The 13,488-nt window shown below is 37.6% G+C and overlaps 1 protein-coding gene across 1 annotated transcript in view; it reads left to right on the top strand.

The window, feature by feature from the left end:
- CSMD1 (CUB and Sushi multiple domains 1) overlaps positions 1-12,489 on the top strand; it is a 1,867,828-nt gene extending 1,855,339 nt beyond the window's left edge. Inside the window, exons 69-70 of the mRNA XM_019538151.1 lie at positions 5,909-6,041; positions 10,603-12,489. Of these exons, the coding sequence (XP_019393696.1) occupies positions 5,909-6,041; positions 10,603-10,762 (293 nt within the window). The 3' untranslated portion in view covers positions 10,763-12,489. The remainder of the gene's footprint in view (positions 1-5,908; positions 6,042-10,602) is intronic.
- Positions 12,490-13,488: the final 999 nt, after the last annotated feature.

Below are 13,488 nucleotides of genomic sequence, written 5' to 3'. Positions count from 1 at the left end.
CCCCCCGGCTTCTAGCCTGAGCCACTGCGGGCATGTGCCTGCATTTTGGGGAGTTCTATGCAGTTTCAAATGGATTCATCCAAGCCAGGTTAGACTAAATTGAAAATATTAAATCAATTCAGGCTTAGGCTTTTTGAATGTCTGTCCCTAGCCCTAAAGATATTGCCTCTTACCCTGTACCACCTTAGTACTCTAGTTTGTCTACATTAAAGAGTGATGCTGAAAACAGCTCTAAGAGGTTTCTGATTGTGTCTATGATTTGACATAAATGATGAGAATGATAAGAATATCACATATAGCAGTATGACTATTAGGTTCACCCCTAATAGTCATACTGCTATAAAGTGATTCTAAAATTACTAATCTTGAAGTATGAAATAACAGTGGCATTATCCAATGGTCCATGTAGCCCAACATTGTGTCTGTGCCAGTGTCAAAAAAGGATGCTATAGAGGGAGAGCATTGAACCAGATATCCCTAGAGTGATCTGTCCCCTATTAAATAACCTCCCTGGGATCTGCCATTATTAGTTTAGAGATGCCAGAGGAAACATCTCCAACCATTCTGTTCAAAAGCCATTAACACATTTATTCTCCATTATCCAGTCCCTTTTTGAACTTGTATATGCTATCTATCTCCACCCCCTCTGGTGGCCATGAATTCCACAAGTTAGCTGTATGTATTTTTTTAAAAAAGTTCTTTCTTCTGTTAGTTTTAAACCTGTCACCTGCTAATTTCAGGGGTGCCCCCTAGTTCGAGTATTCTGGGATATGGTGAATAGCAGTTCCCTGTTCAACTTGTTACGCACCCTTCATTATTTCATAGACCTCTATTATGTTACCCCTTAGTCTTCTGCTTTCTACACTGCAGAGTCCTAGCTTTTTTAGGCTCTTTTGGTATGTGTACTGCTTCATACCAGGATTTATTTCTAATGCCTATTAAAAATGAATAAAAAGGTAATAATCTATGGCTTACCCATATCACTGGAGTATGCTAATTAATACATTAAATAATAGAATTTTTTAATAATAAAATATGTTTCAATAGTGACAATTAAATGGGAAAAATCTATCTTTAATTTGCATATATATAATGCATATATATATAATTAAAAATAGATTTTTTATATATATATTTATTGCAAGTAGGTATTTTCAGCTCATGGAAAAAATCAGTAGCATTTGCAGAGAATTGAGAAGCACCATGGGGTGTCTCATTTGTCATTATAATAACACTGTCAGAGGAAATACACACTACATATCAGGGTATTTTTAATCATATGTTAATTTTGAAGTAGTTTGTTGTAGTGAATAGACTTTGTTAAAATAATGTTGAGCTTCCTACATTAGTAACATTCATAAAATTAAAGACTAATTTAAAGACTACACATCTTTTTAATGTCCTATATGATAGATAAGTAGCATATTTGTCCAGGAATAAACTGACATATAGGTATAAAATAAGTTTTTAATTACAAATGCTAGTTCTCTGCTGATTGATTTTTCTTACAGACAGATCTAATTAAAAGGCAAGTAAACTGGTCTTCACCTGTTTGTAACACTAGTTTGGCAATGCTGATTCTGACAAACCTTCCAGGCTACTCAAAGAGGAGGCGGGGGGAATAAATTAATGGTGGGGGCACTGGGTGAAAAGAGCAGCTCCAGGTCTGGGGCAAGTGGCTGAGCTTTCCCAGACCCAGGACTGGGAAACTGTACAGAAGTTCCATGCACCCATTTGACCTAAACCAAATAAGTCTGATACGCATAGATCCAGGTTTATCTTAAACTGGGTTCTGCAATTTTTAAACTGGTCTGTGTGCTTTTAACTTCTGTAGAATAACAGGTTTAGATTGATTGCCAGTTACTGAGACTAGGTCTCTAAGTGTCAGGTCAACACCAGAATGAGCTAAGTTTAAATAAAGTGACCGTTTTGAACCCAATTTAACCTCCTGAAATATCTGTTCTTAGCTGTAATATCCAAAAACACTTTCTATGGCTGCTTTTGAAGTTGTTTCTACCATCTAGTGTCTCTGACTGATGGAAGATCTTTTCATTTTACACTGTGATTGAAGTAAACATGGAATTATTAATATTATGCAGATGAGTTTTCTCTCTCCACCAGATGGGATAAAAGTGTATCTGCCCCTGTATCACTCCCCTTTCACGACAAAAGTTTTGGGCCCATTTGCTTAGCCATTGTTTCTGTGCATACAAGGAACAAACATGGCATTCTCTGAATTGGAATAGCTAGTGATTCTCAAAGATCTATTGTCATCACCTTATTTGGTCTTGCAGTTGGGTTCCTTTTGGGTGTAAAAAGGGCTAACTACCCTGCCCAACTCTTTACAGCTACAGCAACTATTGTTTCTTAGCCACATATATTTAGCCAAGATGCATACTGAATGTTACATTATAACATTACAAAACTATTTTTATATCAGCTACTATAATACAGAGAGATGTAAAAATGACAAAACTGAACACAGCTTCACATTAGCTACAAATAGGGCACATCTACATGAGATACTGACTGTTCAGTAGCTGAAAAATACTGCACAGTAGTGTATTACAGCATGGACAGTGCTAATATGCTACTATGCAGTATTATTAGGCTACTGCTCAGTAGCATCACTTAAAAGATGTTTGTCTGTGCTACTGTGCAGTTACTCCAGTTACTGCAGATTTATTTAGTAATTGTTAATGCAAGTGCTAAATTAATGCACAGTAACACCTGTGCAGTAGCATCTTGTGTAGATGCACCCATAGAAACCAAAAGTCACACAAGTAAATCTAATTTAAAAGAATATTCATGCATGTCAGATGGTGAACCCCAAAGGCAGTTTGGTTTGTGGGTGAATCTGTGACAGTTGGACTGCGTCCAAGCATCACACCAGAGCTGGTTCAAGACTTCCAGCAGCAGGGACCGGGTTTGTCCTGCACATCTAGTGGCAGGTGCAGATGCAGGGGCACCTCCCAGCCCTTGTTCCCTCTGCTTCCTTCCACTGTCCACCAGTGACAGAGACCTGGCTCATCTTGGCATGAGAGGAGCAGATGCTCCCATGCTGGCAGCACTAGGTATGCAGTGAGGAGGGCATGGGCTCCAGGCATGGAGTACTGCGTCCAGTTTTGTGCACCGCACTTCAAGAGGGACAAAGAGGATCTGGAGAGGGTTCAGATGAAGGCTACTCACATGATTAATGACCTTCGTGAAAGACCCTACAAGGGGAGGTTGAGGGATCTGGATCTCTTCAGCCTTCGCTCGAGATGGTTGAGGGGAGACCTTGTAACCGCCTATAAATTTATCAAGGGAAGACAACAGGGAATTGGAGATGCACTATTTACCAGAGCGCCCCTAAGAGTAACTAGGAATAATGGGTGCAAACTAGTGGAGAGTAGATTCAGGTTAGACATTAGGAAGGATTTTTTTATAGTAAAGGTGGCCAGAATCTAGAACAGGCTTCCAAGAGAGGTGGTAGTATCACCTAACTTCGAGGTCTTCAAGAGAAGGCCTGATAGTCACATGGCTGGGGTCATCTGACCTCAGTCCTCATTCCTGCCAGGGGGAGGGGATCAGACATGATGATTCACTGTGGTCCCTTCCGACTCTACAATCTATGAATCTATGGGGGTTGTACGTCCTTGTAAGTGGAGTTATGAGATGCGGCACACAGTGCTGGGCGTCAGTGTTAGGGGGACACAGCTGTCCAACTCTGTCATGGTAAGCATTACTGTACTACTGCTTAGAATACATTCTTACTTGTAAGAGAGCACAGTACTGTTTACTACAATTTAAATAAAATGCATGCTAAGTGTCCAAAGTAACAAGGCCCTAAAGGCCTGAAATTTTTAATACACAGATGAAGTCCTTAATATGAATATTTTTTTTTGAAAATTCAGCAAAAAAAAATTACATTTTGACATGCACAGTTAGGTTTCTGTTGAACTAGGTGTGAACCAGGTGGAAATGATGTGATCATTAGAACATTTTTATTGGTAATCTGAAATCAGAAATCCCTCTTAGAGCTGTGAACTGACAGTTAAATGTAAAAGCTCCCATAACACTGATAGCTAATGTACTTAACTGCCTGGCTCAACTGTGTAGAAATTTGAATCATACATGGTACATGGTACTTTCTACTGTGTACAAATTTGATTCATATTGTTATAATATAATTTGACTTAAGTAAAGGTAGTCCACATCGTATCCAGACCATTGTGTTGAATACCTTTTTATGTAAGAAATAAGTTTACCTTTACCAAATCATTGACCAAGTTAAAGTATAACTCTCAGTGTTTGCACCTAATATAGTTGTCTAATCAAAGTGACACAGGGAGCTCCTACGCGTATGGAAAGAGCCAGCTCCAATGTGCTGGAAATCCAGCATGTCAGAGCAGACTTGATTAACTGAGTCTGCTGGAGCATGGAAGTTGATGCTATCCAGCAGCCTCACATGTCCTGTGTGTTAGTGTCGTTACACATCTCAATGCTGACAAAATGGCAGTGGGGCACTTTGAAATAAAACACATCAAATTAGCTTTAGTTCAAAGTGCCCTGCCACCATTTTTTCAGCACAGATATGCATGGCAATACTGATACGTGTGACAAGCAGGCACTTTTAATTAGTGCAGCTTGCTAATTAAAGTCCCTGGCATCACGTCTGGGAGCACGTGTAAAAATGCTCTATGTGATCACAGAGAGGCTTTCCAGTTCTTCAGAAGTTGAACTGAGCCCTTGATTTCATACAGGGCTAATAATGAACACAAAAGACATTAAATCATTAACAACACTAGAAACACTACAGCCTGATTCAAAGCCCATTAAAGTGAGTTAAAAATAACTTTTCTTAACTCTGTTGGCTTTGGTTCAGACTCCTAATTTTTTTATGAATTCCTTATACATAAACAATTTGTCTACAGCCTTTTCTTCCCACTCCCTTCAGAAGGAAAGTGCTTTGTATGTATATATCTGTATACAAAGTGTAGAGGGAATTGATGTTAAAAATGTTTCCAGCTGAAACTGATTTTCAACATAAAGGATCACTTGTCTTTCCTGCTCTAAAAAAATATTATGATCCTGTCAACATTACATAATTATTTCTTGATGTGTTCTGTGATTAGATCTTCAGGGTTTGTTTGTTTTCCCTTAATCCAGTAGGACATACCTAACCAATATAGCATTGTGTTGTATTCCAATTACCCTTTTTCTTCATGATCTTTTTTTTCCCTTTCACTTATTGCAGCATTGTTTCAAATCAGACTGTAAATTCTTCAGAGCGTTCCTGTTGATATGGCACTAATCATGATTCTTATTGGGGCTCAAGCTGTTTGGAATTTATTCATTTTTTAATTTTTTGAATAATTTTTATTAGCAAAGCAGTAATTCATACACACGCACACATATACACACACACTGGGAATGTTGAGTCTCAGTGGGCGCATTTACTTGAGACGCTGACTGCACAATAGCTGAAAAATTCTGTAGAGTAGCGTGTCACACAACGGACAGTGCTAATATTCTGCTATGCAGTATTATTAGACTACTGGACAGTAATGTCACCTAAAAGTCGTTTGCTGACGCTACTGCACAGTAACTGTGGTTACTGAGCATTTGTTTAGTACTTGCTAATACAAACACTAAATAAATGTGCAGTAAGAACTGTGCAGTAGCATCTTGTGTAGACATGCCCAGTAATTATTTAACTTGAGAGAGACTGATGTCAAATCATTATGGTTTTTAATAGTAGTAGATTAACATTCGACCTTTTTGAATACCTTATTTTGTATTTAATTTGAAAGCAATTTTACAGCACAGGATTTTTCCTTCTTTTCTTCAGTGAGAAAAACATGTATTTCACATACAGCATGATATTAACTAATGATATCACTACTCTTCCTTTCTTCATTTTTAGGTCCTTTAAGTTCTGGTACTGACCTTTCAAACCACTACTATGGCACAAACAGCAGTTCTGTTGCAGCTGCCATCCTGGTTCCATTCTTTGCTCTAATATTATCAGGGTTTGCATTTTACCTCTACAAACACAGGTATTGTCAATGTTATTTCTTAAAAAACTTAATACATTTTTTGTTTAAATTTGGGTGGATAAATGTTCTGGGACCTAGGGAATGTGGTGATAAAACATTTTAGAACATCTTCCTTATTCTAAAAAGGAAAAATATGCCTGAGTTCTCCCACACAGAAGTTCACTGCAGAACAATTCTTAATGGCAAACATTTAAAGAAATGAGTCACCATGTTAAGGAGCAAAAATCTATAAAACTTCTTGGTTTGTTAGGTTGAATCAGATTAAAATCTTAAGGCAGATAATTTTATCCTATAATTTTAGTTTTATTAAATATAATATATATTGTTTACTTCAAAGTAATAGTATTAATTATAAACGTTAGAAAATCTATAAATCCCATGAGGCAACAGCCTGTAATGCAACTACTTACAGTACATGCTGAGTAAGCTTATAGAAAACACTTCTGTAATTGGAATAGCCTCATCTTATATGTAAATTATGCAAATTTGGTACATAATGTCTGAATAAATCCCTTGAGTTGTCAGAAATGTAGTGGAGAAACCTGCATCTGTATATGCACTAACATTTTGCTCCTACCAGGAAATGGTGTTGGACTAGAACTTTCTCAGATAGAATAAATATTTTTTTTGTGACCAGCTGTAATGCCTTATGGCTTTCACCTGTTTTATTTTTAATTTTAAAAATGGCCTTTTAATGAAAACAAAAAGTTGTTCTAGCCATACTCTTGTGGGCTCTTTGGTCCTTCATCTCATCATGGTACTTTTTGATATCAAGAATGAAAGTTAAAATACTGTACAGCATGGGCCTATTCCCTAATTTTATAACTTGGCTATCCACCTACCTTATCATTACATGGTATGGCAAAAAGAAAGTGATGAGGGGTTTAGTCCGATGAACTCCAGTTAACGTGCTGTATATTTTGGCAAATAACAAGTGCCCTTGACTGCGAAAAAATATTTCAGAAAATCCCTTTGATCTCTGGTCAAGAATCTGTTACAGGGAGAGATTATGCTGTCCAACCTACTCTTCATTTCTAAATGTGCCCAGTACCAGCATGGGGGAAAATGTTATATAGCAGCAAGGAGCCACAAGAGTTTAGGTCATGTCAGAGCATGGAATATTGAAGGCATAAGATGCCCAACTAAGTCTACTGTTAGAAAATCAAAATCAACAGAACTGTACTAGATGTACAACCTGAACGATGTTTATTTTAATGAAGGTTTATTGCATGTTATATGATCCTTGACACTAAATAATTGAAGATTGTTTTATTCTAATTAAAAATGATAAAGTTTAAAAATGGTCTTCAGAAGAACATTTGTATTTATTTTGTTTATGGTAGTGTTTGCTACAACCTTGCTGCTCTGATACTTTTATCAAACATTAAAAACCTAGTGATTTATATAAGGGGACGTTACTCCTTAACTCGCCACATTTACTCAGATCCAAGATGAGATTTTTTTCCTCCATTAAGCATGGAGGGAAAACCCCTTGTCTTTGATTCAAGTACAGGCCAGGGGACATGGGAGTCAAGACACAAGCAGCTGCTGTGGCTCTGACGCTGGTCCTGTCCTGGGCTCAGAGTCAGGATCAGAGATGGAGTTGGAACTGGTACCTCTGCCACCCCATCACTTACCTGCCCTCTACTGCCATGTCTCCAATCCTCCCCACACAATGCCTATCCTCCCCACCCATCATTACTGCCAGCTCCAACTCTGGCCCTGGCCTCAGCCCCAGCCCCAGCCCTAGCCTAGCTCCAGGCTGAAACATGGAACATGTGGTTTCTCTGGCCCTGCCAAGCCACATAGAAATGGTTGCATCAGTACCAGCTCAGGCTGCAGCTCCGGAAACAAGGTCAGAGTTGCTGCCATCAGTGCCAGTGCTTCATGACCAGGCATGACAGGAGCGACCATGTGCCTCTGTGTCCCTGGCCAGAGTTGGCTTGGAGCTAGAGCTGGGGCCAGACTTTAAGTGGTGGTGGAAGGGGAAAGGAGATGTGGGGTACAGAGGTAGTAGAGGAGAAGGGGTAGCCAGCAGTGGCAGAGGTGGCAGCATTGTGGGGGAGGTACGTTTTCAACTTAAAGGATCACTTTTTTTTCCCCTTCTAAAAAAGGATTATGTGGATCTTAACAGTAGGCGGGGAGGGGAAGGGGGCAGGTGCCAGTGGGTGCAGGCATGGGTGGCAGGTAGGAGGGTGGGCAAATGGCAGGAGGCTCGTTCCAGAGGGGAGGTGCCAGGGTATGCAGGCACCAGGGAAGCACGCAGCAAGTGGTGGTGGGGACAGATTCAGGGGGCAAGGGGTAAAACCTTGATTCCCTTGCTGCTTGCCCTCCTGCCACCTGCCCCCTTACCACTGCTTCCCTGCTGCAGTGGTGGTGTTGGGGGTGAACTTAAGATGACTCCCAGATAATTAGATTTTAAGCATGAAAAATTATATATTTTTTAATTAATTATTTTTTCATGTGTCTAATCTAATAGTTGGGGGTCTTACATTCTAATTATTGGAATCTCACATTGAAAGTTATCTTGGATTTGGGTAAATATGGTAAAGTTGGAATGACTATTTTTTCTTTTCTGTATTTTGTCAGTATACTATTCCAGTAAAACAAGATGTTTCAGATAGATTATCAGTGTCATATTTAAGATCGTGTCCAGAATCAGGAAATTGATTATTAGAGCACAGGCCCATATGAAAACACAATATTAACTGTATCAATTGACACTGATTACTATTCTCCATTCTAGAAAGGCTCGGGATGAAATTTTGTGCAGAACCTCATACAACATAGAAATCAAAGCCCTAAGGAGGTGAGGAAGAAAAGGAAAGGTCACTTTAAGTGACTTTTTCACCCTGCCAGTTCTACTGAAACTTGTGAGACACCTAATGTATCCTTAGATAGCCCTGGGAGTCTGCTTAAGTTATGAAACCTACCGGAGGTGCCCTTAGGGATACAGTAAATCCCAGAATCTCTGTAATGAAATGTGATCCCCATCCCAACCCCATCATGCCCAAGCCTATATCCTCGCCAGCCCTGGTATTCTCTTACCCAGAGCTTATAAAATGACAGATTAATGGCTGCTTTCTCGTCTGCCTGTGTCAAGAGAATGCTTCCTATGTTACAATCAGGACCTACAGGGTTCTCTTAATTCAGAACTTCAAAACCAAATGAATCTGGGTATACTATCCTCCGTTTGCTGCTAATAAGTAAATAATTTCCTAAATAATTTCCTGCTCTTGGTTACCCATTTGTTTAAATACATCACAGTTGTTGAGAAGGGCAAATACAGTGTTAAGTAAGTTATTTCTGTTGGATAGCAGGTAGACTGCAATTTCTTTGGTTTTGGTGTTGTGTAATATTTTAATAAGTTTTTAATTAAAGTAGATACATTTATTTCTGAATACATTTATAATATTTACCATTACAGTTTGTAAATTAAATGAAAGTAGAAGGAAAGTAAAATGGTAGCCACAATGAAGAGTTGGTTCTTGAAAACAAAATCTGCTATTCACTGCTCCAGTTTCATAGTTTCTCTGAGTATTGGTCAATCTAGTTAGTTATCTAAATTTTAACACTCAAATACTTATTTAGGAACCAAAGATTTTTTTTTTAACCAGAAAAATTTCGGTCAATGGGAGCTGTAAGTTTCCACTTGCGCTGCAAATCAGACCAGTTATTTAGGTAGCTAAATGTACTGTTAAGTGCTCAAGTCTGAGCACATTTATCCAATGACTTAAAATTAATCTCCTCCATCTTTCCATCTGCTTCCATCTTTCCATCTGCTTCCACTAAATAATTACCTCGTATTACCCTAAATAAAAGTGTACCACCCCAAATAACATTGGAGTATGACTGTAAATCCCATATACAATTATGATGAAGAAAAGGTTAAAACCACCTGTAAAGTCAACATGAAAGCAGAGCAAAGAAAGAAAAGAAAAGAAACCAACATTGGTCAAACAGGCTGCTATGATTCTGAATCTAAAATCAACCATTTAGAAGTGTCAAAATAACTATAAAACAATTTGCATACAGTGTGCATTTAACTGAAGGTAGTATTCATTTGACTGAAGTGCTTAAATTCTGCAGAATAAGAAGTTAAGTTAATTTACTTAACTTTACCTGATGACAGGTGTATTGCTGGTCAAGTCCTTAAATGAAAATGCCCATAAAAATATTAAGACCACTTTTAAGGATGATTTTTATTACTTTTTCCATCCAACCTTTGTTTCTATTTTGCCTGCCTTTTTTGGCACTTACAACAGACAATACAGTTGTCATGTTTTTGACAGACTTTGCTAGACAAAATGCATACCTATGCTTGGCTCCATTGTTTCTGTTCTGTGTAGTGTCAGCTTACCCCATAGAAATTTATATTCTCCTTATCACTTCTTATATGTAGCTCCCATAGTTGTTAGCCCCCCTCCACAAGTTTATTAGGGCAGGATAACACTCTTGTATTGCATGTATGGATCCTATACAGTAATTATTTTAAAAAATGCAGTAGTTCTAAACTTTTATTTTTAATCATTGCTGATAATATTTTCTTCTCCTTTTGTAGAACAAGACCAAAAGTACAGTTCAATGGGTATGCTGGACATGAAAATAGCAATGGACAGGCTTCATTTGAAAATCCCATGTATGACACAAACTTAAAACCCACAGAGGCAAAGGCTGTGAGGTTTGACACGACTCTGAACACAGTTTGTACAGTGGTATAGCCTTCAGTGCCCAATCTGACTGATTCATAGCCATACCTCTGATGGACAAGCAGTAATTCCTTTGGTGCCATATACCAGTTTCCCTTCTTCTCTTGGCTTTGCTGCTGTAATCTTTAACATCTTCTGCCGGCATACATGCAGCTAAATTTTCTGGTAAAACATGTCAGTCTTCTGGGGATCAGACAAAGAATATATATATTTTTTTTCATCTTAAAGGTGGATTAAAATGCCTGGCTGCATCTGCTTCAAATCAAGGCACACTTTAAGGAAGACTGCCAATCATGCCAATTTGTCATATTTAATGCCTCAGACTTTCATATTTGTATGTGGCTGGATGCCTTTCAATGCAATCTTCTGGGCACTTGGAGAAATCCTTTAGGTACTGTGACAAATACCACAGAGTATCCCCAAGAACAGGAATATTATGAAGAAAAAGCTTTCTTGAAGGAGAAGACAACCTTCCTCAAGGTTGCAAACACCTACAAATGCTTTACCATTGAAATCGTGTTGAAATTAAAGCAACCTGCAGTATATCTCAGATGTTCATTAATAGGGCAGTTTGCAAATTCCCAGTCAGCTGTTGTATAGCAAAACATTAATGCACAATTTTTTGCACTAGAGTGTCATGGATGACTGAGTATGATATTGGTAAAAATATACAGGGTTTATACACACTATCCATTGTATATAAACATTCACTCACTCTTTTCAGAGCAAAACATTCCTTAAGTTTACCTGGTGTGTTAGAATAAGACCCCATACTTAGCACAAGTTTGAAATCTTGTGTGATAGGAAAAAAATACATGTTTTGTTTAATTTCATTTGTCTAAATTTCTCCTTAGACATCAGTACAAACCATTGGAGACTTCCAGCCAGAACAAGAGCCCATTTCTAAGACATTTTCATTTCCACTATTGTTTCTTCTGAAATCAGTCATCAATCATTATTGTTGGCATCATACTATTAAACAGCAGGGGGGTTAGCAGCTACTGCTGCTTGCCATGTACAAATGTGAATAGTAATTTATTTTAGATAGCTCATAAAGCCTGTGAGCCTCTGCTCACAATACAGTCTTCCCTTTTGCATTTTTTTCCATTTGTCTCCAGTTATATGACATCATTTTTAATGTTACATTGAACTAAAACACATTACAGTAGCATGCAAATTATACCCAATGCAAATTGTTCATAACAAGCTACCATTAAGTTTCTACACTGAACAAAAGGAATATGCTTTGTTTTTCTTTTTGGGGGTTTTTTAATTGGTTGTTTGGTTTTTAGATTTTTGGGGGTTCCATTTTAACACATTGCATAATGCTGTTTTGTACTCACACAGTTTGACAGTGAAAATTTGAGATTTTTAAGTATGTATTTTGGCAGCAATGCAACTAACATTAGTTTGGAGCTTTTGGTAATTTTTAAAAAACAAATATGGGATAAAAAGATATGAATGGGTAGATTGATTCAAATAATCCTTTAAAATTGCAAATTGCAGAAAACAATGCAATATAACTTGCTTTCAGTTAAATGTGTGAGCATAGAAACTGAGGGAGTTGTTTTGTACATCAGTTCTAAAACCAAGCTAATATCTTGTTTAACTTTCAAATCCAAACTTTTTAATGTCTTTTCTATTATATTGAAGTATTTTCAAACAATATCTTTTAATTTGATGTGAGGAGAATGTGACTATTAAACATAACATGGACAAATATTAAGAAAGAAAGAAAGCATTTTTGGCTAATGAAACAGAATAGGAAAATAATTTAAAAGATAAACCTTAATCAGCTTAGAAGATTTGACATCTTTTACATGTAAAATATCAGCAATACTATAAAGTAACTTAGAGCCTCCAGCTGTTATCTTTTTCACCTGAAGAAAAAATGGTGTTTAATAAATATGGTATTTAATAATTATTTTTAATAGTTTCATTTTTTGGTGGTAGTTTTGTTTATTGCATATTAATTTATATTTCTCTGTTATACCCTAGAGCGCTACACATTTTTCTGAAAGAAAGTAAAAATGAAACGATCAGGTCAGAATCAGTCTGCATTTCCTCCCATTCCTGCCCCCACTGTACAGGATGTTTCTTTGTTAAGGGAGGCTCTCTTACCACACTTGGTCAGGGAGGACAGTGGTAACTAAATTGAGGTCATAGAGATGGATTGCTGATCCTCAAATTATCTTTTTAAAAAATTGTGTTAGCAACTTTGGGATTCCATTTGTGATACCAAAGACAGGGAAAAATCTCAGATTTTAGTCATTCAAAACAAGTGCAAAATGCTAACTAAGTAGTCTTTATAGAAGCTGTCTAATTCTACCTTTTCAGCGAGCTTGTCGATATCTGTCCATGAATGAACACTGAGGAGTATTGGGAAAGAAGTTCAAAACAGAAAAGAGAAAAAGATCAAAATAAATTAATTTGCTGGTTGTCACATGTTGCTTGCATGGCCTAATCTTGCAACCCCTTCTTTTAGCTGGTTATTTATGAAAGATGTGTAAGGACTACATTACTGAGAAAATGTTCTAGAGTAGATCATTTCTCTGGGGTATGTAAAGCTTTGCTAAGTAGCAAGGTATGTTAGTTTGTACTGAGTGCTGCAATAGCTGTGCCCTGGACTTGAGTTAGCTCCTTCCAAACTAGCTCAGGTTTCTCTGTCCAGTATTGCATTCTGCTATGTCTCAGTATGATGATCTAAAGCAGCCAAAATATCCTGTGATACTAACTGG

Source organism: Crocodylus porosus, unplaced genomic scaffold, assembly GCF_001723895.1.
Source record: "Crocodylus porosus isolate Cpor-Errol unplaced genomic scaffold, CroPor_comp1, whole genome shotgun sequence".
NCBI lineage: Eukaryota > Metazoa > Chordata > Crocodylia > Crocodylidae > Crocodylus > Crocodylus porosus.
Note: the sequence above shows the minus strand (reverse complement) of the source record. Positions and strands in the feature narration are given on the sequence as shown.